This window comes from Carassius auratus, chromosome 7, assembly GCF_003368295.1.
Source record: "Carassius auratus strain Wakin chromosome 7, ASM336829v1, whole genome shotgun sequence".
NCBI classification, from domain to species: domain Eukaryota; kingdom Metazoa; phylum Chordata; class Actinopteri; order Cypriniformes; family Cyprinidae; genus Carassius; species Carassius auratus.
The window spans coordinates 29,435,367-29,459,415 of NC_039249.1; the positions used below are offsets into that span (position 1 = coordinate 29,435,367).

Below are 24,049 nucleotides of genomic sequence, written 5' to 3' on the forward strand. Positions count from 1 at the left end.
TATTAATGTACGTTCGCGCTACAATTATTTGCTCTCGACATTTGACAGGGAAATAACGCCATAGTGTCAGCCACATTAAAAAAATTTAAGTCATTTGTGGATTAAGTCATTTGTGGATAAATGCGTATTAGAGATGTGAACCGTTTAAAACGATTCAGGTCGATTTGGTGAACTGAATGATTCATTCGCGAACCGGATGTCCAGACTGCTTTGATTTGAACTCTCTCTCACACATACACGGAAGAGAAGACAATGCCGAATAAAGTCGTCGTTTTTGCTATTTTTGGACCAAAATGTATTTTCGATGATTCTAAAAAATCTAACGGACCCTCTGATGTCACATGGACTACTTTGATGATGTTTTTCTTACCTTTCTGGACATGGACAGTATACCGTACACACAGCTTCAATGGAGGGACTGAGAGCTCTCAGACTAAATCTAAAATATCTTAAACTGTGTTCAGAAGATAAAAGGAGGTCTTATATGCTTGGAACAGCATAAGGGTGAGTTATTAATGACATAATTTTCATTTTTGGGTGAACTAACCCTTTAACAATAATAAATAATGCCACTGACTTGCCAAAAGTGGTGGCGAAAATTGAGTTATCTTTCCAGCAGAAATTCACAGGCACTGCCAACAATTACAGTAACATCCTGAAAAGAAGAAACCTGGTTTTACAAGGTCTCACAGAAGCAAGACTTCAGGTCAATAAGTGCGACAGCATGCTGAAAGACTCGGCTTGTGCTAATGTGGACTGTGGTTTGTCGTTTATTCAATCTGTTTTCCGATGACAGCAAAGACAGGACTGAAACAGCATGGAAAAGCCCAGGGAAGAGCACAGAGAAAGGCGTGTGAAAGGCAGCCAGCTGGAAATAAGTGGAGTTCTTGGAGAATGTTGAACGGCTTTTCAACACCAGTCAGCAGCCCTGTATAATCATGAAGAAAGAGGTATCTGCTTGAATGAAACCCGTGGTTCACTCGTAGCAAAACACAAAATAAACTCTTATAATAAAATGAGAATGTTTTTATATCACTGTTGTGTTTAGAAGTGATGACAGGCATGCAGTGATACTAGATGATAGAATATGTGTTATTGATGCAAAAAAAGGTGTATTTACTCATGAATGAATTCTCCTAGACACGGGTAAAATACCAATGGGTCAAAATTTTGGAATAAAACACACTTCTGTTATGCCCTGGACTCTTGTGTTATGTTCCTCATGTTCTTTGTGTGACTTAATTTCTCTCTCCCCTTGATTGTGTCATGTGGTTCAGGTGTCTCTTGCCAGTTGTCCTCAATTACGTTCCCCATATATGTTGCAATCTGTTAAGTGTTTGGTTGTCCGGTTTCATTGATGCATATGTGTGTATCCTTGGATTACCCCTGTGTGGATTATAAAGACTGTGTCATCATTATATGCCCAGTTTACATGCTTCTCTCCTGCACCGCACCTTGACAGAATACTGGCCCTAAACAAGATGGATTGGGCTGAGGACTGGTTGTGCTGCTTGGGACAGAGTGGTTGCCTTCTGTAAAGGTATGTGGAGGATTTCATAGAGCTTTCCCATCAAGCAGACTGGCCCGACGCCTCTTTATGTGCCTGTTTTCAGTTGGGACTGGATGTGAATTCGTTCTATTCGTTGTCGTTCTCCCATTGTTGACTTTACTTTGCTTGAGTTAATTTCATCCTTCATTTAAATGGCTCTAATTTTTGAAGTTGAGGAGGTTAGGGAAGTTAAGTCATTCTCATCCAGCCCCTTCTGAAAACCACTGGGCCTTGCATGCTCACTCAATGTTGAGATCCTCATCATACCTGGCCATTGGGTCTGACCATACCTGTCCTCCTGTATTCTCCTGAACCCGGAAGGGGGTTTCTAACAGTGCTGACCTGGGGGCTAAGGTTGTGGACCCTGCTCTAACATACGTCTGGTCAGCAAGGAAATCTGCCTTCCGTCATCCATTTCCAACTTCCATAACCAATCCAATCCTCAGCCCAGACCCCACAGCCATGCATGTTGTAAGCCCAATGAACATTAATGTGGCAAGCCTGCCGGCGGTTCAAGTGGCAAGACTTTCAGCCCCAGTGCCCGCTCCTCGATCACTCTCTCGACTGTTAGCCCAGACCATGCCTTTCCCCCCCGATCCAGAAGAGGAAACTAGGGTTGAGGAGAAGGGTGTCGGCCCAGGCCCCATAGTTTGCTCCAGTGTTGGCCCAGCCCCAGAGTAAAGCCCAGGAGGGCTCCTGTTCCTGAGTCTAGCCCAGGATGGGCTCCTCGAATTCCCACCTTCCCACCTGCTCCAACCTTCTCCACCACTGTCATTTGACAGCCCCTCTGTTTTCCCTCAGCCCACCATATGTGCGCTGGATTCGCTGCAGGTCTTCCACTCTCCATCGATGTCATTGCTGGAGGATCCCTTATCTCCGCCTCCAGCCCCTGGGTCACGGACTCTGGCTCGACCCTTCAACCCAGCAGCTTCACCATGGCTCCTAGCTCCCTCTCCACTGCGGCCTGTCAGCCCACCAGCTCCGCCGGGCTCCCTCGTTCCTCCGCCTCTGTCTTAGTCAGTCGTCGACCATCTGCAACCTTGGGACTCCAGTCCTCTGGCTCCACCTCATCCCTCTATTCGTCAGGGTCCACATCAGTCCTCGGTCGCTCCAGCTCCACTGCAGCCTTCTGGATCCCTGCCACGGTCGCTGGCGCCAGCCTGCTCTGCCACCTTTGGTTGCCCCCCTGGATTTGTCAGGCCTTCATCCACCATGGCTCCTCTCTCCGTCTGCTCCACTGTGGGCCGCCATCATGGCTGTGGCCTGGGTCCCGCCTAGCTCCTCCTGCTCCAGGTACCTCCTGCCTCCTCCTTCCATCATCTCCCCCCTCGGTTGTCTCCTCCCTGGCTCCTCCCTTTGTGGTCTCTGTCTGCTGGCCCCCTCCCTCCCAGGGATCCGTCCTCCACCAGAACCTCCTCCCTGGTTCCCACCCTGTCCCCCCTCTCTGTTCCACCGTGCGAGGTCACAACTTTCGGAAGGGGGGAGTAATGTCACTGATGCACCTCCTTCTGTCTGATGCTTATTCATTTCACTGTTTGTGTTACCATGGCCTTTACTGTTGGAGTTATTTAAAAAAACAAGCCTAACTGAGGTGACAGAAAATAATCTTAATGTAATGCATTACTCTCCATTTAAAAAGTATACAATTACTTTTATATAGTAATGCAACATTGTAATGCAGTGTAGTACCTTTAAAGTATCTTTCCACCAAACTGCCTAAAATAAGGTGCGTGGCGAACACCAAACTCAAGTTAAACATTCACGTCTTATTCTACAACACAAAATATATCACTAACACCCCCTTGTGATTTTTTAAAAGCATTCACTGGTCTTGAAAAAGGTTGCTAACAAGTTGTCTAAATGGGACTACAGTGGGGATGTTAAACATCATGGCACCGAACAGGTAAACTCATCTAATCACTAGTCACTTTCACAGCCTCACCATGTTTTTGTCAAGGGAACTTTTGTGATCTGAATGTATGGGTTGGCCTACAAAAATACGTCATCACTTCAAAAATTTATTTATAGCCGTTCAGAAGATCTTTTTCCAATCTGACTTTCTGAAAGGCTCTTAAAAACATAAAAGCAATTATTTTCTTTTGAATCTTAACTGGATCTGAACACTCTTAACAGGTTTTTAGCACTCACTGACAAAATATGTGACCTACTTACTGCCGTGATGAAATACTTTTTCTGGTAATTTACGGACTAAAAGTGTTATGCTATCCTGTTATTATTTTAGTCTGTCCGTTATTGCATTAATGCATCAAATTCACAATGCCCATGCAATAATACAGCAACACTTTTTTTCTTGCTAGCTGGGGACATGCCTTCACAGGTGAGTAGAACATTTTATTGAACTTGGCACAATTAAAGCATTACTCATTAGCTATGATTAGTTTTGCAAGGGTGTATGTTTATGAAATCACTGGTTTGACAAAAAGAGGTCCAATTGAATAAGTGTTAACAACTGTAGTTCTTAGTTATTTAGACAGATCCTCTCGTTGTGGCGACTGTTGCCAGGGGGGCAAATATTTCTTGTTCCATCTCTTTATTGATGTGTAGCCGCCCACTAAGCCCCTCTGCTGCTGATGAGTCAGACTATCCTCCTGAAAGCCTGACCAGCACAGCTGCTCACTTAACTGGTTTCTTACCTACTGAGGGAGGGAGAAATCAAGAGAGAGGCTCTTAAAGGGACAGTCCACCCAAAATTTCACCCTCGTGTCATTCCAAACCTGTATGCATTTCTTTATGAAACACAAAAGATATTTCAAAGAATGTTGGTAAACAAAATAGTATGGACAAAAAAAAAAAACAAACAAAAAAAAAAAACTATGGGACCTGGTCACCAACATTCTTCTAAATACCGTTGTGCTCCTCAGAATAAATAAATACAGTTTAGGTTTTTGGGTAGACTATTCCTTTAAACACAAAAACATTGATAACGTCATAAACTGTCATTTAAACGATAGGCCTAATATTCATTCTATCTTGATAGTACAATTCATCTTTGCAATGATAATTTAGATCAAAATACTTAAAAGTGCTTCACATGTTCTGGGATGCGTTTCCCAAAACCATAGTTGCTAACCTGTTAGCAACTTAGTTGGTTGGCAATGGGAAATTGCAAAAAACAAAGTTACTAACTTAGTTAGCAACTATGGTTTTGGGAAACACACCCCTGATTAGTATTGTCCTCCCTGTACAGTTTTTGTAAGTAAGGTTTTGTTTGTTTGGGATTATTTTGCCTCACAATTTGTTCTATTATGACTTGCTCTAATTGTAAATTTATGTAGAAATAAGTCAAATAATATGAAAGAATAACAAAAGCGATTCCTGACATGGGAAAAGTGTTCCCCATCTTTGTTAATAATAAGCATTTGGCGCCCTCTGGTGAACATTTTTTTAATTCTTAATCTGTTTACATCTATTTATTCTAATCTGCCTCGTCATAGTTCGGGTTCTTTATTAAACAATTAAAATTAAATTCTAATTCACTTTCCAAATGACTTGACTGAAGACAGACCAAGATAATCACAGATAAACAAAAATAGTCTTAACATTAGCATATATGCATTTTATGCATTTTTCAAAATAAATGACAGAAACAAGCATAAGAAAGACTGAAAAAATGATTGTAGTTTTTTCTTTGAAACAGTTTTCACTCAGACATTGCTAGTAAATTTCACAAATAATTACAGAGAAATTGCAAGTAATACACTGAATTAAATGCAACAAAACTGAAATAGTATTTTCTTGTAAAATCTACTCCAAAAATCTGTTTTATTTACAAAAACAAGAACAAAATCATTTTTTACAGTGTATGATATGAAAACAAAACAATCATATTTAGGGCTTAAAGAAAATCTCTTATGATATTTTCAAGTGGAAGAAAAATCAGGCATCCCTTTTTCCAACCCTCATGTGTTTGACATCTGGTATCTGATTGAACCATGAACCCATGAGAGTTGTTCAGCTGTAATGTTTATGCATGCGCCCTGCCATGTCACCATCCAATAAATTAGACAATCATTTACCAGCGATCTCCATACAAAATATTTATATACTGCTTGGAGACCGTTTATTGTGTTCATTTTTCACTCACATAAAATTTTTAACACTGTTAGATTTGTACCCTAATATTATGCATTATCCTACTCACTAAATGTAAAATATAAGGACTCCTTGTCTTCAGTTTTATGAGTTTTTTAGCAGAGGTCATAAGTATATAAAGTTATTCATGTCTGTTTAACTGAGGACCTTTATACATGTGGTTAAAGGCACGTGTGGACAGTTGGCATGGCGAGACTGTTGGACATTTCTCTTGGTATGTCTGCTGCTTGTCCATGTGTGAAGACCTCAGGTCCAGTGTGTGTGGGTAGAAGGTGATCTTCAGACAGAGCTGCTGCATACAAAAGATCAGAATGACAAAAGTGACATTAATAATCCAATAGGCTATACCAAAATGAAGTAATATTGAACTGAAAATGCTTTGAAACTATGTGTTGTGAGAAGTGCTATTCAAATAGAAGGCAGATGCTTCTGTCAAGCAACAAAAAAGGACCTTTTTACTCAATACTTTTTCTCAAAATCAGAATTGTGAGATGTTAACTTGCTAACTGTTATCAAGTAACACTCAATAATGAGATAGTCAATAATTAATAATAATAAGACCTTAACTAACACTCAATAAAGATAAAAAAGTCACAATTACTTTTTCTGTGGAGGAAACTGAAAACAGAACTACAAGATGTAAACTCGTAATTCCAAGAAAAATAGTCAAGATAACGAGAAGTAAATTCAGAATTCTGATAAAACGTTTTTTGCTGTGAGACATAAAAAGTCAGAAGTTTGAGATAAAGTTGCAGTTAGTTGCCACGCATTTTAATGTTTATTAATAAAATAGCAGGTAGATAAACACAAAGAACATTCACGCCGACCCGCATTATAATCTGTTTTTGTCTACGATGAGAAAATATGCGAGTTAGCAGTGAACAACAAAACTTTCAGCAGTAACTTATCTGAACGCCTCTGATTCGGTTCATAAGCTCAATGTAATCATGTGAGATTGGTTATAATGCACAACACTGTAAAAACCCAGAAAGAATTTTGATGAATTATGGTGGAGTAAAGCCAGCGCTATCTCATGGCCAATTCGTACGTATTTCACGAGGTGGCATATTAGTACGAATTTGTAAGATCTCACTCGTATTATTATACGATTTATATATTATAAATTATATAAAATTTGTCTAAACCCCAGTGACGGTTAGGTTTGGGGGGGGGGATGGGTAGGTGTGGGTCATTCGTACAAATTCATATGAATTGTGCAACTCTTAAAATACGTACGATTTGGCAACAATCGTATGAATTTGTACGCGTGTGGTCGTACGAATTCGTAAGAATAAGCCACCTTGTGAAAAATGTACGAATTGCCATGAGATCGGGTTGGTAAAGCCTAATATTAATCAGATAATAACAATAGCCTGATAACAATAATAAAAAATATAATAATCGTCTTTCTTTCGTCAAAGACATCAGCCACAGGCGATATCTTTATCGTCGATACACAATACTATATTATACTATTGTCTATCGGCATTACCTAGAAACATGGAATTAAACATGCAGTGTTGAAGTAAAAACACTGAAATTGCAATTTCTTGTAAAATGTACTCCAGTAATCTTTGTTTGATCTATGGAACATCTTGGAAGAAATATTACAGTTAATATTTAATATTTTAATAGTTTCATTGTATGGAAATCAGCAGCATGGACATGGAGGTAGAATAAGTAGAAAAAGTCATACGCAATTGATACAACATAAAATGTTGATTTTTGGATGAACTATCCCTTTAAACTCTATAGGACTGACAGCTGGACTACCTGCGCCTGAGATACTCACAGGAGGGTACAGGAAGGATCACGGATGTGAAGTTAGGCACTGGGATATGCTCCGTCAGTATTCCTCTGGAGAGGACAGACTCTGTAGCTGTGGTGAATATAAGTGGCTCAGGATTTGACTCTACAGAAAGGCAAAAAAAAATATATATATATTATTCCATTTCAAACCTGTTCATACTTTAACTGCAGGTAAGTCAGAAAGAGCCCCCATTCCCTCAGAGAACTAATGGTGGGTCTTATCTAAAGCCCATGAGCTTACTGTGAGACAGATGGACTCTGGACTGAGATCTCCTCTGGAATTCAGCTCTGAGTTCACTGAAGTTTATGCTTGAGAAAGTCTACAGTATATCTCTGGACCAACACTGCTCATCTAAATCTAAGAGTTTATATGCTGATCCGAAATCAGCAGTATATGGCAACCCAGATGAACACTTTATAGTTCAGGAGAGTTTGCTGAATTCTCAGATTTATCTTAGACTTCTGACTGAAATTTGTCTCATATGTTCCTCCTAAAATTCCTTGTGAGAAATAAACAAAGAAGAGAGACTATTTTTGACATACACTATGAGTATAAAGCACACACACACACACACACACACACACACACACACACACACACACACACACACACACACACACACACAAAAAAGATTCATTGACATTTTTTTAAGGTAAGTGGCTGCAATCAATTCATTTTAGCTAAAAATTTTTTCAGTGTAAAGTATATCGCTTTTAAAAAGAGTTATTATGCAAATAAAATACTTTAACAGAATATACGGTACTTGAGTGCAGATTAACTATAATGTTTTCAGACACAATTGCATGTTAACTGCTAAAATGAACATTAACTAAATTAGCATGTTTATATATATATATATATATATATATATATATATATATATATATTAACCTATTTAAGTAAGTGTTTAAAGTAATTTCATAATTGCTTCTATTGTCTTTGAAATATGGTAACTTGGAAAAGTTACTGCTGAATGCACCAACTTCTATTGAAACATGAATGCCATGTATTTAATTTTTTATATTTGTAATTACACATTTGTAATGGTGCAATTTATTACATTTAAAATACAGTATTTTACATGTGATTAAGTATGTTAGTCATCAAAATAATAGCACCACAAAAGCACAAGAAATGATTTATATCATGATTTTAAAAACATAATGATTTAAAATTTGAAAAGTGTGTTGAGAAACAAGTGTGTAAGGACAGACATTTCTTTTTATTTAATTAATATTAAACTGTCTGGAAAAAATGTATAGGCTTAAGATTTGAAGTATAATCAATTGGCCTACAATTCAGTTTAGTGCATGCCCTTCTTGAAAGCATTTGACGAGAAATGAGTTCTCGTGAGATCTTTGCTATTTAATTGCAGACTTTAATATCTTGGCAATCTGACCAGAGTCTGTGACATTGTTGAGATCTTTTTTTACTGAAGACACAAGTAAGATTTTGTCAGGAGAAAAATCTGAGAAGCATGAGACTTCAGCAGATCTCTGTTTAAGCTCACGGATGGCTAAGAGGAATGATTGAGATCTCATTTGTGTTTTTTACACAGTTTTATACCTGAGGATGGCAGTGCTTCAGATCCTCTGGATGCTTCTTCTCCCAGGAGCATCTCCATCAGCAGGCTGTCCACATTGGCTTTGCCCAGGAGACGCATCAGCTGCAGCTGCTCCAACATCTGCCAGGCCACACTCTGGAGTGTGGTCAGCAACAGCAACAGCTCCCCAAACCGGCCTCGCTGCTCGCTCGTGGCCTCATCCAGCAGCACCTGGGCCAGGAATCGCAGGCGGCGCACTGTCTGAGAGCACTGCAGTCCAGGACAGTCTGAAACACACACCGGGTTCAGTCACACTGAGAGGTCACTGAGACATGTGTCAAGATTAACTGAGACAGGATTCGTCATTTAGTGCATGGACTGGATAATCAAGATTGTATGTGCATGTCTGTCTGTATTTCTGTGAAAATGATTTTGAATAAGCAAAAGACAGATCATTAAACTCTTTAGACAGACAGCTGCAAATGGTTTTGGGGGAAAAGTTCCAAAATCAACAATTTTGCAGGTTTGTTTCCCAATGCACTGTAATTTTTTTTTTTTTTTAATTGATCAATTTTCAAAAACAGACTGATTTTTTTTTTCTTGTTTATATGTTTAAGAAGAAAATAGTATACAATTTTTTTTTTTTACTTTAAATTTTTAAATTAACTATCAATTTCAGAGTGAAAATGGTTTCTACACCGTTTTTTTTTAAATGATGATGTCACTTCTTGGGTAAGAAGGTAACAGGATGGAAATGATTTACTGTATAAAATAATTTGCAATCGAAATTTCCACGAACATTTATTTTGTTTAAATATGTTGTAAACAGTAAAGCTCAATGAAATGCATTTTTGAAATTATAATTGAAATATAATAATATTGAAATATATCAAGTTTCTTCCTTCATATGCCAAAATCAAAAATAGATTTATAATGATTAAAAAATATTTTATTAATTTTTTTTATGTGCAATGTTCAATTGTTAATTCTTCACACATCATAGACATCTAATAATGTGACAAAATGTATTATATATATATATATATATATATATATATATATATATATATATATATAAATATATATTTCATGTTACAACGTAGCACAAAAATGGCAACCTCTGCCAAAACCAAAATAAATTAAACAAAGCAAATCTTAGTGACCATCCTGGCTCCACTCTTATAATCAGGCCTCCAGGCCAACAGGCAGGAAAGTATGTAACTCAACAATCCTCACCAGCACGTCCAAGATATTAATAGATCCCCATAAAACATCATGAAACCAAGAGACAGTACAACCAAAGAGTGCCAGGAACAAGTGCAGACGCTCCTGGCACGGACAGAGTGTTTGACCGGGAACACAGCGATGATCCCTGACTAACCTGGGGCGAAGAAGACGATGGTTTTGAGACAGACAAATTCAGTGTCTGTGATGTTCAGCTCTTTCAGAGGTCTCACCAGCTCCTCCAGGATACGAGTGGCTACCTTGGACATCTCCTGCTCGGTGCCTCGAACAGGAATGATGAAGTCATTTCCTGTACAAACACAGTATAACATTAAGGTTTCTACTTTTGAGTCAGTACCTTGTGAACTCTATAACTTAAAAAAATAAAAAATTAAAAATATGCAAGTACTGTTTTTGTATAAATTGGAACAGGTACTTAAAATGTATAGATTAGAATTTTATAACATTTATACAGTGACAGTAAAGTGAACAAGACACCAAACAGGATGGAAACTAAAAGGGTGTAAATTAAGTCTAGAAATGAATGTTATTTAAGTATCATTAAGATACTATAGTTTTTTTGTATTGTTTAATATTTTCAATTATTAGTTTTTTGTTCTTTTCATTTAATTTTCGTTTAAGTTTTAAAAATTTTGCTGTGTGTTTTTGTATTAAAATATATTAATATTAAAAATGATACATTTATAATTTTGTAATTGTAATTACATTTTATTTAATTATGTTTATTTAGTTCCTCTTCAGGAAATCGAGCTGCGTCAAAAGTGCTTTGGGGAACGCGCCCAGCGTGCGCGACTCTGAATATCGTGTGAAATCAGACCAATGGAAGAGCGTGACGTCACCGGCGGAGTGACGTAAGCGACCAGGAAGCTATAAAAGCACGTGCCACGCAGCTGGCGTCAGCTTCGCGTCTCTCAGCAAGCGCTCTGTGTGTGATTGTCAAACTGTTTGTCTGTGAGTCTTATTTACTGTTGTCTGTCCAGTTTAAGAGCTCCTAGACAATGCCCAAAAGCAAGGCGAAAGTTAAACACTCTGGCGATTCCAAATCGCGTTTTAGGCTGTGTGTTCCTCCCTGCCCAAGATATATAACGGGTGGGGATACACACAACCTTTGCGTGGTTTGCCTGGGTTCGAAGCACGCTGAGTCGGCTCTCGAGGGGGCCGACTGCCCGCACTGTGAGCGTATGTCGGTGCGGATGCTTCGTTCCCGGAGGGCCCTCTTCGAGGAGGGGGCCTTCGCCAGCGTTCCCCGCGGTGCTGGTCCCGCTTCTGCTGAGGCAGAACGGCGGCTGCACTCGTGGGGTTCGCAAGTGGATCTGGTGGAGGGAATGGAGACGGGCCAGTCCCTATCTCCTTCCACTTCTGCCAGATCCGGCACCCAATCCCTAGAGTCGGAAGCACGCTCAGCGGTTCCTTCCACTCAGGGAGAGGGGTCGACGCTCCGCCTCTCTTCCTCCGAGGAGGAAGTTGATGTGGAGTCGCTCGACAGGGATTCGCCACCCCACTCGCCGCAGTATGAGGAGCTCTTGGAGGTGGTTACTCGCGCGGTGGCCAAGTTAAACATCGATTGGCCCACCGAGAAAGCAGCTGAACCGCAGAGAAGCAAGCTTGATGAACGCTTCCTGCGCGCGAGTCAGCCACCTCCCAGCCGGGGCCTGCCATTCTTTCCCGACCTGCACGATGAGATCTCCACGTCGTGGAAACGCCCATTCTCGGCCTGCCTCTACATCCCCTCATCAGACTACTATGGGAACGTAGTGGGGATGGGAGAGCGCGGTTATAGAGCGATGCCCCGGGTGGAACAGACGCTCGCGAGCTATCTGTCCCCCGGTGCGGCGTCGTCTCTAAAGGCCCCGGCGTTGCCCTCAAAGCCACTAAGAACAACATCGGCTTTGGTGGGCAAAGGGTATGCGGCAGCAGGTCAGGCTGGTGCGTGTCTGCACACCATGGCGGTGTTACAGGCGTACCAAGCCGATCTGCTCAAGGAGCTAGATGAGGGAGAGGAGATCAAGTCCCATGATATCTCAGAGCTAAGAAGGACTGCAGCTATGGTGGCCGCGGAGAGGCACTTATGGTTGACCCTGTCCGATATGAAAGAGCGGGACAGGGTCTGCCTCATGGACGCCCCGATCCAGCCGACTGGCCTGTTCGGAGACGCAGTCAATTCTGTCGTCGACAGGTTTCAGGAGGCCCGCAAGCAAGCGGCGGCGTTCCATAAGTTCCTCCCTCGTCGCTCCCTCGGGGCATCTGGGCGGGAGATGCCCCAGCCGCTCCCTAGCTCCTCGTACCGCGAGGCCCAGAAGCAGAGCGTCGCCTCTCGTGCTCCTCCGCATCGGGAACGAGAGTCTCGACGACGCTCTTGGCCGAGGACTTCCCAGCCCAAACAAGATCTCAGGGCGGTTATTGAAGCTAAGAAGTCCTCGGCCAAGAAACCCTGACGCCAACAACCCAGGGTTTCAGAGGGCAGCCTCTGCTGGGGTTGAGCGGTACACACCACAGTACACGGTGCCCGTCTCCCCTCAGCGCCCTCTGGGGGCCGGTCTGCTAACCCTGCCAGTGATCCAGGGCGCAGCAGGTCCCAGCGAGCATCGCTCTCAGTATCTTCCGCCCGTGCGCGTAGCGGGGCTGAGACGCTCGCCGCCCCTGCGGGGGCCTCTTACACCAGAGATCAGTCTCGAGAGACTGATTCCCTTAGTAGATTATTTAGCAGCGTGGAAACTACTGCCAAATGTATCTCGATGGGTCCTGCACACAGTAGAAAAAGGCTACCGCATTCAGTTCGGCTCCGTGCCGCCAGTATTCAACGGGGTCGTTCAGACAGTAGTCGGCCTCAGGCAGGGTCTGGTTATGGAACAGGAAGTGAAAACCCTATTAGAGAAGGAGGCCATCGAGGTGGTCCCTCCTCAAGACAGGGAGTCCGGATTTTACAGCCGGTATTTCATAGTTCCCAAGAAGGATGGGGGGCTGCATCCGATTATAGACTTGAGGGTCTTAAATCGTTCAGTTATGAGACTAAAATTCAGAATGCTCACAATCAAGCAAGTTGTAGCGCAGATCAGGTCCCAGGACTGGTTTGTCACGATAGATCTCAAAGATGCATATTTTCATATATCCATCCTTCCACATCACAGGAAGTTTCTGAGGTTCGCTTTCGGGGGCGAAGCTTACCAATATCGAGTACTTCCCTTCGGCCTTGCACTCTCACCCCGCACGTTCACAAAATGTGTAGACGCGGCTCTGGTCCCCCTGCGCATGCAGGGCATCCGCATTCTCAACTATATCGACGATTGGTTGATCTTAGCTCAGTCAGAGCAGGCTGCGGTTCGGCATCGAGATGTCGTCCTCGCACATATGGGGGAGCTGGGTTTGAGACTGAACGCCAAGAAGAGTGTGCTTTCTCCGGTTCAGAGAACCACCTATCTAGGCGTAGTATGGGATTCGACCACGATGCAGGCACGATTGTCCCCTGCTCGTATCGAGTCGATCCGCATCTCAGTCGAGAGAGTCAAAGAAGGCCAGTCACTCACTGTCAAACAATTTCAGAGATTGTTGGGTCTGATGGCAGCTGCGTCCAACGTGATACCTCTTGGCCTGCTGTACATGAGGCCCCTGCAGTGGTGGCTCAAGACCAAGGGATTTTCCCCGAGGGGCAATCTACTTCGCACTATCAAGGTCACGCGGCGCTGCCTACGTGCCTTAGATGTATGGAAGAAACCTTGGTTCTTGAAACAGGGCCCGGTGCTGGGAGCTCTTTGTCGCCGTGTAACGCTAGCGACAGATGCATCCCTCACTGGTTGGGGTGCAGTCATGAGTGGCCACCCTGCCCGTGGTCTGTGGAGCGATCGCCATCGAACATGGCATATCAATTGTCTAGAAATGCTAGCAGTTTTTCGTGCACTGAAGCTCTTCCTCCCAGACCTAAGGGGTCACCATGTGTTGGTGCGCACCGACAACACATCGGTGGTCTCCTATATCAACCACCAGGGAGGTCTGCGTTCACGCCCTTTGTACAAGCTGGCGCACCAGATCCTGGTGTGGTCCCAGAGCAAACTCCTCTCACTAAGAGCAGTATATATTCCTGGGAAACAAAATGTGGGAGCAGACATACTGTCGAGGCAGGGGCCGAGGCCCGGGGAATGGAAACTTCACCCACAAGTAGTGAAGCAGATATGGAGAATATTTGGCAGGGCTCAAGTAGACCTATTTGCATCTCAAGAGACGTCTCAATGCCCCCTTTGGTTCTCTCTAGTTCATCCAGCTCCTCTGGGACTGGACGCTATGGTACAGACCTGGCCGAGGCTCTCTGCAGGGTTGACCCACTCCACGCTGAAGGTTTACGTGGGGGCTATTGCGGCCTACCACGCCCTTCTCGATGGCCAGTCTTTGGGAAGACACCCCTTAGTTACACGTTTCCTCCGCGGTGCGCTGAGGCTGAAACCTCCAGTACGGTCCCGTATTCCCCCGTGGGACCTGGTCGTGGTGTTAGAGGCAATGTGCAGACCCCCATTTGAACCTATTCAAGATATCTCAGACAGACATCTTACACTTAAAACCTCCTTTCTGTTGGCTATCACCTCTCTGCGGAGAGTAGGAGACCTCCAGGCCCTTTCTGTGGCCCCTATTTATCTTGAATTTGCACCAGGCATGACTAAAGCGTTCATATACCCTCGAGCGGGATATGTTCCTAAGGTTCCCTCTGTTACCAAGCCAAGGCTCACTCTACCCGGGGTATGGCGGCCTCCAAGGCCTTCTTAGCAGGTGTATCCATGCTGGACATCTGCAACGCTGCGGGATGGTCCACGCCCTCCACGTTTGTCAGATTCTATGGCCTAGACATGCCAGTCACTCCAGGCGCTTCAGTCCTCCTGACCTAAGCTGTGCTCTTCGGATACACACTAGGCAGGGGTTTGGTAGTCTGGCGGCGTTGGTACTCGTTCCCCAAAGCGCTTTTGATGCAGCTCGAGTTCCTGAAGAGGAACGTCTCTAGGTTACGTATGTAACCCTAGTTCCTCGAGGGAACGAGACGCTGCGTCTCGGAGCCATACCCCCCGGTACCCCTGCCGGCGCTTGCTGGTACTCGAAGCTGACACCAGCTGCGTGGCACGTGCTTTTATAGCTTCCTGGTCGCTTACATCACTCCGCCGGTGACGTCACGCACTTCCATTGGTCTGATTTCACACGATATTCAGAGTCGCGCACGCTGGGCGCGTTCCCCAAAGCGCTTTTGACGCAGCGTCTCGTTCCCTCGAGGAACTAGGGTTACATATGTAACCTAGAGACGTTATTTAAGTACATACATTTAAACTAAATAAACTAATAAACTATTTAATTTTTTTTTAAACTAAAATTAGTAAAAACAATAAATAAAAATGTTTTCTAGGGCTCTATAGGCCTTTATGTTTTTTTTTTTTCAACTTCAACTTTTTTTCACCATGTAATTCCAATTCAACTGTAAACCTGTGCACAATTAATTTATGTTAATTTCTAATTAATTCTAATTAATTAACTGTGCAACTTAATTTTGAGGGGTAAGTGCAAATCCCCATTTGCAGCCAATTTCATTGGTCAGCTAAATCAAACACTTACCTTTTGAGAATTGTTCACTAGTTTTCGAGGTAAAAGCCAACCAATATGATTTCCATTTTTTTTAAGTTAGTTTAATTTTAATTTATGTATTTGAATAATTGATCTAATGCATGCAATATGAATAGGACATGAAAAATGCAGTGCAAACAGGAATGGCCTGTTTTCAAGTGAACCCAACCCAGCCACCCACTCACCCAGCAGGATGATGTCATTGAAGGGAAGTGAACGTCGTGCCACCCCTAAGATGAGGTGCTCAGCGGAGTGAGCTCTTAACAGTGCCACCTGCACACACACACAAGACACTCATAGACAGGCAGTAACAGCTCATGATCAAACAAACACGGTCAGGAACAGGCCTACCCTGTCATCCACCGACAGCTCACAGAACTCAGGGATGCGCTTGGCCCATTCCACTAGGAGGAGGAGCTGCTGTTTCATGGATTCACACACATCTCCCACGCCGGCTATCTTCATGGTGTTGATGTCCCTCGTGGGATTCTGGTTCTGCAGATGGCAGAATGACTCTGAGCTTAATATAAATAGTTCAGTTACAGTCACATCTGCATCTATACATTTCCCAGAAGCCTTTATCCAAAGCGACTTACAACAGAGAAGCATAAGCAATTTGTCTCAGAGTGAGCAGTATTTGCAGTGTGCAATGGCACATTCACTAGAAAGCTAGATTAGGACACAAGAGCACTAGAGCAGAGGAGTTATTTCTCTGTTTTAGTTTGCTAGTGCATTGGTTAAGGTTGTGAAGTATATTTTCAGCTGCTTCTTAAAAGTTGTAAAGGTTTCAGCTGTTTGGAGGTTGGCAGCTCTTTCCACCAGAGAGGAGCAGAGAGGGTGAAGGTTCTGGAAAGTGATTTTGTGCCTCATTGTGAAGAAACACCAAGCTGAAGATGAAAATGGGCCAGCATGAAAATATTTTTATAACAAAATTTGAGCTCAAGAAGCAAGATGTATGAGGCAAAGCTGTGGTTCTGATCCTTTTAGATTGTAGTATCCGAGACTGTAAGGTTAGTGTTATTGTGTAAAGGATGGGATGTTGTTTACAAATGTGAATGTTTTAAAAAAGCAGAAAGTTCACCTGATGAGTGCAAGCCTCTGCCTGCATCAGCACATCAATGGTGAGGGTCCCGACGCCTTGACCTTCTCTACGACAGCTGATACGATCACGCTCATTCTGAACAGCTAACAGACACAAACAAAGAGAAAAATAAAACCAACTGTCCTAATGTGTTTCTTGATTGAAAACAGATAACAGAAATATATATATATATATATATATATATGTATATATATATATATATATATATATATATATATATATATATATATATATGTGTGTGTGTGTGTGTGTGTGTGATGGGATTTAAATTTTTTCTTTTTCTTTGGAGAGTTACAAGCTCTTGGTGCATAAAGAAGATCTGTAAAGTTGCAAAGACTAAAAATCTCAAATCCAATAAGATATTCTTTATAAAAGTTAAGACTCATCCTCACCCCCCAAAACACCTCGTTTGAATGCCCCCAAATCTCTACGTCATGATGTGGGAAGGTCTGCATAACACTGCCCAAATGTTCACGCAAAGAAAGAAGACATGACTTTGATTCTCGCTGTAGTATTGTTGCTGCTGCCTCTGTTGTGGAGACACTATGTGTTTCCTTGTGAAAGCAATACTACTTTGTTTGGGCTTCCAAAAGAGGACAAGATTAGAAATCAGTGGTTAAGTTGTATTTACAACACTGTTCCAGAAGAGTTCATCCCAAATATTCAGATGTGTGCAGCGCATTTTACTGAGGATGATGACTGTTTCCTGAGCCAGTAACCTGCAATGTGTCTGTGGCACAAAGACACAAAGTTTCTATAAAGTTGGGCAATTCCAACTTTGCAAAGACAGTCTGGTGCTTCTGACTCACAGACTGTAAATACATCTACATATTGAAAGAATCTGCCACCGATGATTCAAACACGAGTTTTGAACAGTAGAGTAGGCTTGTTGTTTCTCAGATCAGAAATACAGACATGGATCTATACAGTATAAGTCGTTATAATCAGTAATTATGTCCCCACTAGATGCAACAAATTCCTCGTTTGTAATGGGTTATGGAATTATGTCCTGCTTAACAGGACAAAAACATTCAGCTACATTTACTATAGTATGTTGTTATATATTTTGTGTTCCTGTAGCTCAATTGGTAGAGCATTGTGCTGTCAAGCGCAAGGTTAGTGGTTCGATTCCCCGGGAACACATGATATGATATAATATGTAAAAATTGAATGCACTGTTAATCGCTTTGGATTAAAGCGTCTGCTAAATGCATAAATCTTACATTTTTACATTTAATATAATAAAATTTACTGTTATAGTTATTGACTATAACACATTCTCATTTAATTTCCATTAACATGCAATTGAGTGTCTTAAAACGTTACATTCAGTTCACACTTATTCATTTGCAAATCTTGTTTTAAAGTATATAATTTTTTAATTATTCTTTTTTGAAGTATGCCAAAGTATGCTTCTTTATACAGGGCAATTTATACAGTTAGCTATACAGTTTTTCTTCAAAGTGAGTCTGAACAACAGACCAGCCCAACACAGAACCAGACTCAATCTACATGCAACATTTTCAACCAAATCATTTTAAGCCGACATATAATGAGTTTTAGAGTCTTACTAACAAGCTTTAGGGAGTGAAAAAGATACAAGTGAATCTTACTCGAAGAAAACAACGACTTTAAGCACTTTAGAGAGACACTGAGAGTACAGTACCTACACCAGGGTATTTCTGGAGCTGGGTTACTTATTACATGGACACAGCTTCATCCTGTGAAACTTGGCATTTTAAAACAATATTTGACAACATGTCTTAGACTCATAGCTCAGAACAACACCTTTATAAAGTTTTAATCAATGGCCCAGATGCTTTTATATTGTTTCTTTGCTTTTCACCTTGAGAGTATATAAAAACTGATATGATGGTTTTGGGAATTGCCTTATTGTAATAGTTTAAATTCACCCAGTTCAATATCTTTAATTCAGAGAGAGATGCAGACATTCACAAGTATTGGGATAAGTCCAGTAACTCAGTTAGTTTATATGCATGCCAAGTCCAGATCCGTGACCTTGAAGAGACTCTTTAAATTCTGCATCATAAATGAAAATGAAATGGACCCAGGCTTTTACCTTCTTTCCTCATGCCGGCTCTGAAGCACTTTCGAAGTCTGCAGTATCGACATTGGTTTCTTTTGTCTTTGTCCACCACACACTGCCTGCTGAACCTTCACACACACAGAGACAGAAGGACATAGGTGACTGCAATTCTCACATTTGAGGAGATCCAATGAAACACTTCAGGTCATGCTCTTACACGTCCTGATGAAGGTGCTCACAGATCACAGATTCATTTTTTATAGGACACAGACACTGTGAACATTTATAGATGGGCTCCCGCCACGAAGACAATATATCAGTCAACTCCTGTGGAAATGTGAAATAATATTTCTGCTGTATGTTGTACAGGATTGTGTAGCATTGTCTGCATTTGAAACCCTACTTCTCATAGTCATAATGTATTATAAGTCTCATATCTTGTCATTTTCTGATGCTACTTTACTTAAAGCGGTTAAATACCACTTATAAGTAGTAATAATATTAATAATAACAAATTCTCTCAAATAAGATCAGATATCAGATCAGATAAATCTGTAATATGACACATTTGCTTTGAACTGTTTTTATTGTATTATTAGTTTGATTATGTTGATGGTACCCTTTAGACAGCTCTTGATAGCAGTCATTAGAGTCTGCTACTGTAAATATATTCTAACACTTTATTTTGATGGTCAACCAACAGATAAACTACCATTCCTGAGCATACTAATACTCTAATGAGAGTTAGTTGGCATGTAGTTGCTTATAGATGATTGATTAAGGGAACCGTGAAAATAAAATATTGCATTTATTTTCAGCTGGAGTATTAAGCTCACACAATAAATTGACATTAGCTCCACAGGAAACACTTAAATAGCACTCAACATCTAACCACTCACAAGCTGTAGTAAAATACTGTGCAGATCTTAAATAAACAAAGCCAAGATATGATACAGTCCATTATACTGTAAATGAAGTAGATTTAATATGGTGTTCATTGTGTGTTATAAACAATCATACTCTTAAACGTATAACCACATATACGTACCTATTATGAAATATTATAATTGTTGTTAGATTATTCATGAGTTGATATAACATATTATAAGGCTTTTTACAATGCATTATGCATTCATTATAATGCCTTAAGGATACCCTTATAATGTATTATAAATACAGGCTTTATAGAAAGTGTTACCAAAAATGCTTACTGTATTTTGTAAATGATATTTAGTGTATGATTTTTTTCAATTTAATTTTCTTTCTTAATTTATATACTGTCATATTTTCTTAAATAAATGTTTGGGATTAGCTGTTATTTTCATATTTTCAGCTTTTGTCTTAATTAAAATTGTATTTTTTAGTTATTGTGTTAGGCCTATGTGCTTTTCTCATTTCTAATAGTTTTTTTTTTTTCAGTGTTAGTTTTTATTTATTTCCAGTTTGTAATTTTAGCCTCAGGTAGTCCCCATTCCATCTGATTTGAATGTTTTGGGTTTCTTCTAATATTTCTACTTAATGCTATTTCAGCTTTATTTAAATGAACACATATATTTTAGTTAATGATAATAACCCTGGTATCTTGTAATTTCAATCCTGTTTCATTCCTCGTCACTGTTTATGTAATCCTACACTGGCTTTCATTTTGCTTTCATTGAGCATTAATTAGCAAGCAGTGTCTCTAATGTGAACTTTAAAACCCTTCTATATCGCTTACTGCTTTGAATAACAACAATTAATAGAGGCCATACCTGCATGTTTAGAGATGAATTAAAAGTGGTTTGTAAGTGTATTAAGCACATATAGTGTATAGATGTGAATCTGATGGTGAGTTCTCACCTGCACGCGTAGGCATGGTTCTTGCGCACGCTCCTCCTGAAGAAGCCCTTGCAGCCATCGCAGCTGGATGCACCGTAGTGTTTCCCTGTAGCTCTGTCTGCGCAGATGGCACAGAGATTCACCACGCTCTGCTGCGGCGCAGACACTGGTACTGATGTAGGCACATGACCTGGAATTAGTGGCTCTTCATTGGAAAAAATTATGAAGTTGACATCTGTAAGTGTTGACATCAAACTGACGACAAAGATACTACCGTTTTTTTTAATATATTTACGCTAACCAAAATAAAATATAATTACAAGTTAAAATAAACGGTTTCTATTTTAATATATGTTACAATTTAATTTATTCCTGTGATGCTAAATTTTTAGCATCATTACTCCAGTCTTCAGTATCACATGATCCTTCAGAAATCATTCTAATATGCTAAAACCTTTCTTATTAGCATCACAGCAATAATAATAATAGAAAAAACTGTTGTGCTGCTTAATTTTTTTGAGGAAATGGCGCTAAATTTTTTTAAAGGATTCTTATACACACACATATACATAAATATATATGTATATAGTCTCGTTATCACATTACATGTTTTTACTATTATAATAGCAATACATTATGCATAGTTACATGCAAGTAAACCCTAACTCTAACCCTAACAATATATAGCAGGCACATGTAATATCACTAAGCACTTAAATGTATAATTACACTGTAACAAGGACACCTTATGAAGTGTAACCTATTTTATCATTAATAAGCATTACACCATTAAGTAATTTTAACTTTAAACAGTCACTTCTGGTCTTAATCCTCAATTCATAATGCATAATAATGCATCCTCCATTGAAAAAGTCCATCCACTGTTCTCTTAAATCAACAATCCACTAACATCAGTTTTGGACTGTTTTTGCTTGTAAACGGTGCTTGATCTGTGCATATTTCTCTCCTGATTCAAACAAGACACCTTTTTTTTTTTTTACTGGATAAGGCAATACTATGTGTAGGGAACTCATGTTTTAGCACAAAGTTATAAACGTCTTAATAATTGTTTCTAACAAACACGCAGCTTTTCACTTTTTTTTTAACAATGTTAATTGATGGTCTAGAGTGATGTGGATTGTTTGTTTTGATTGTTTTGACTCTCATGCTGATGGCACCCATTCACTGCAGATGATCCGCTGATGAGCAAGTGATGTAATGCTATTCTGCAAATCTGTTCCTAAGAAGATACAAACTCATATCTACATCTTGGATGGCCCGAAAGATGAGTAATATATATATATATATTAACCTTTATTAACTATACACAAGATTGTAAAATACAATTGAGAAAAATAAATACTAATAATTGTCAGTCCCACTTTTGCAGATCCCTGACGTAAATCATTGCAATTCCAACTCAGCGGAGGAAACGTGTCCAATCACCCAGTGGATTATCCGCCCGGCGTCAGAGTGTCTGTACTTATTACTTCGTGAAAGAGAAACGCCATTTAATTAAACAAGTCAGTGAAAAGACTCAGTCTACTGCTATTTCCCAGTAATTTCGCAGTGTTAGCTAAAATTTAATTCAATTCCCTCGTGTGTTGCATTAAATTGCGCTCAGAATTTGATTGCCACCAGTTTGCATCCCAAGCCAGTGAATGTCACATCTTCACTTAGGCTACGCAGAAATAAAGCCTAATGTATGCAAATAACACACTCAGTACTTTAAAGCCACTCAGAGAGGTAATATACTCTAACATACAGAACGCCTCTGGGTTCAAAGGGCAGTTATATTATATTAAGAGTGTACAATGCTTCTGGCACCCACGCATGTGTGCTTTGGGAAGATGGATCCAGTATGTCTGAATCAGCAGCGCTTCTAATGATTAAAGAAAATGAGATTATAATGGAAAGCAGGAACAGGCTGAAGTGGTGCACATAGGCTTTTGAAAAGTCCTCTTATGACCAGACAGTAATTGAAATAGCAGCATCTCATGCTATAGGAACTAATGTCATTGCGAAGTTACCTTTTAGTGCCCTGCTCAGTGAGCAAATGGCCTAAACACTCAAGTATGGAAGAGTTTAAAAATGAGAGTGGTTGAACACATGCTCTACTTGGCTTGCACTGCAGTTCTCCATGTTCATTGGCAGCAGACTTGCATACAAATGCTGACAGACCGCCTTTAAACATTTATCTTCGTGTTTATGTTTTAACTCAACCGTGCATGTAGTGTATATGCAACTCAAATGCAATATCAATCATATTCAAACAAGCCTCCCCTGCTGAAAAGACCAACTTTGCTGGTCAACAGCATAAACTGTGTTTTGGAAGCTGTGTTGGAGAATGGGATGCTACTGCTGCTCCTCTCTGGGACTGTTAAATAGGTCAGCGAAGTCACACTTGTTTTTCTATCAATTTCAAATTCTCAGAACTTTGGCTGAGGGTTTTGCAAGGTTTTCTCAAAGTTATGAACAAAGAGTAACATGAATAGAATGTTCATTTAAATACCACTACTTGGTTCAGAATGTTAGAGAACATGTATGGTGCTCATAACGTTTTCAAAATGACAAAATGGAATGCATCCTTAACATTCTCAACAAATATGTTTTTAAACATAAAAAAAAAATGCATTTGGAAAATTCCAAGAACATTCAGAAATTATTGGACAAAACATTTCTAGAACATACTTTTGTTTGCTGGGTTGGCCAGATAATCTCAAAAGGCCTAGAAATCAATGTTGTCTTTTCGCGTCAATAACAGGGTAATAAGTCAGTAGACCAAAGGTTAGACGTACCTGTTTGCAGAGGGAGAACACGTAGACTGTCAAACTCCAGCATGGTGAACGTAGGGTCCAGGGTTATCCCATAGTCTGTTGCACTAAGGTCGAGTGAAGAGATCCCAGAGATCTTCATGGCAAAGTCAGGATTCGGCCTGTATCGGAGAATCAACAGCACACTGTAAAGCTCACCAGCGTTTCATCCATCCAACCTTGAAAACGCTTCAACCTCAGCATATCACTGTGCTTTTGGATCTTTTACTCTGCCCTTCCCAATCAATGGACTTCACATGGTGGAAACACATCAAGATCGTTGTTCTGCCATAGGTTCCCTGCACTCAGGAAGTGAAGCTGAGATCTTTGATTTTACTGAGGACACAGTAATTAATGTCCAAGACTCATCAGAGCTAGACTGAGAGAGAGGCTGAGATTTTGCTAAATGTCTATGTG

At 40.6% G+C, this 24,049-nt stretch overlaps 1 protein-coding gene across 4 annotated transcripts; it reads right to left on the reverse strand.

Moving 5' to 3' along the window:
• Positions 1-5,111: 5,111 nt before the first annotated feature.
• hnf4b (hepatic nuclear factor 4, beta) lies at positions 5,112-24,049 on the reverse strand. 4 transcript variants are annotated; one of them, XM_026268375.1, is made up of 10 exons: positions 23,618-24,049; positions 20,841-20,991; positions 19,035-19,129; positions 16,934-17,037; positions 16,204-16,347; positions 16,038-16,125; positions 10,397-10,549; positions 9,039-9,302; positions 7,455-7,574; positions 5,112-5,954 (listed from the first exon to the last, which is right to left on the reverse strand). In XM_026268375.1, the coding sequence occupies exons 1-10, from the start codon at positions 23,733-23,735 to the stop codon at positions 5,824-5,826; spliced, it is 1,368 nt and encodes a 455-aa protein (XP_026124160.1). In that variant the 5' UTR covers positions 23,736-24,049; the 3' UTR covers positions 5,112-5,823. The 4 variants fall into 4 exon arrangements, with proteins under 4 accessions (XP_026124160.1, XP_026124159.1, XP_026124158.1 ...); XM_026268374.1 differs by having other exon boundaries at positions 20,841-21,009; XM_026268373.1 differs by having other exon boundaries at positions 5,112-5,951; positions 20,841-21,024.

Excerpts from the sequence above, each read along its gene's own strand:
- hnf4b (XM_026268372.1), bottom strand. The coding sequence starts at position 23,735 with ATGAAGATCTCTGGGATCTCTTCACTCGACCTTAGTGCAACAGACTAT. Across the intron at positions 19,130-20,840 it reads AACCATGCCTACGCGTGCAG|GTTCAGCAGGCAGTGTGTGG; the intron begins GTGAGAACTCAC and ends GTGTGTGTGAAG. Across the intron at positions 16,126-16,203 it reads AGCTGTCGGTGGATGACAGG|GTGGCACTGTTAAGAGCTCA; the intron begins GTAGGCCTGTTC and ends GTGTGTGTGCAG.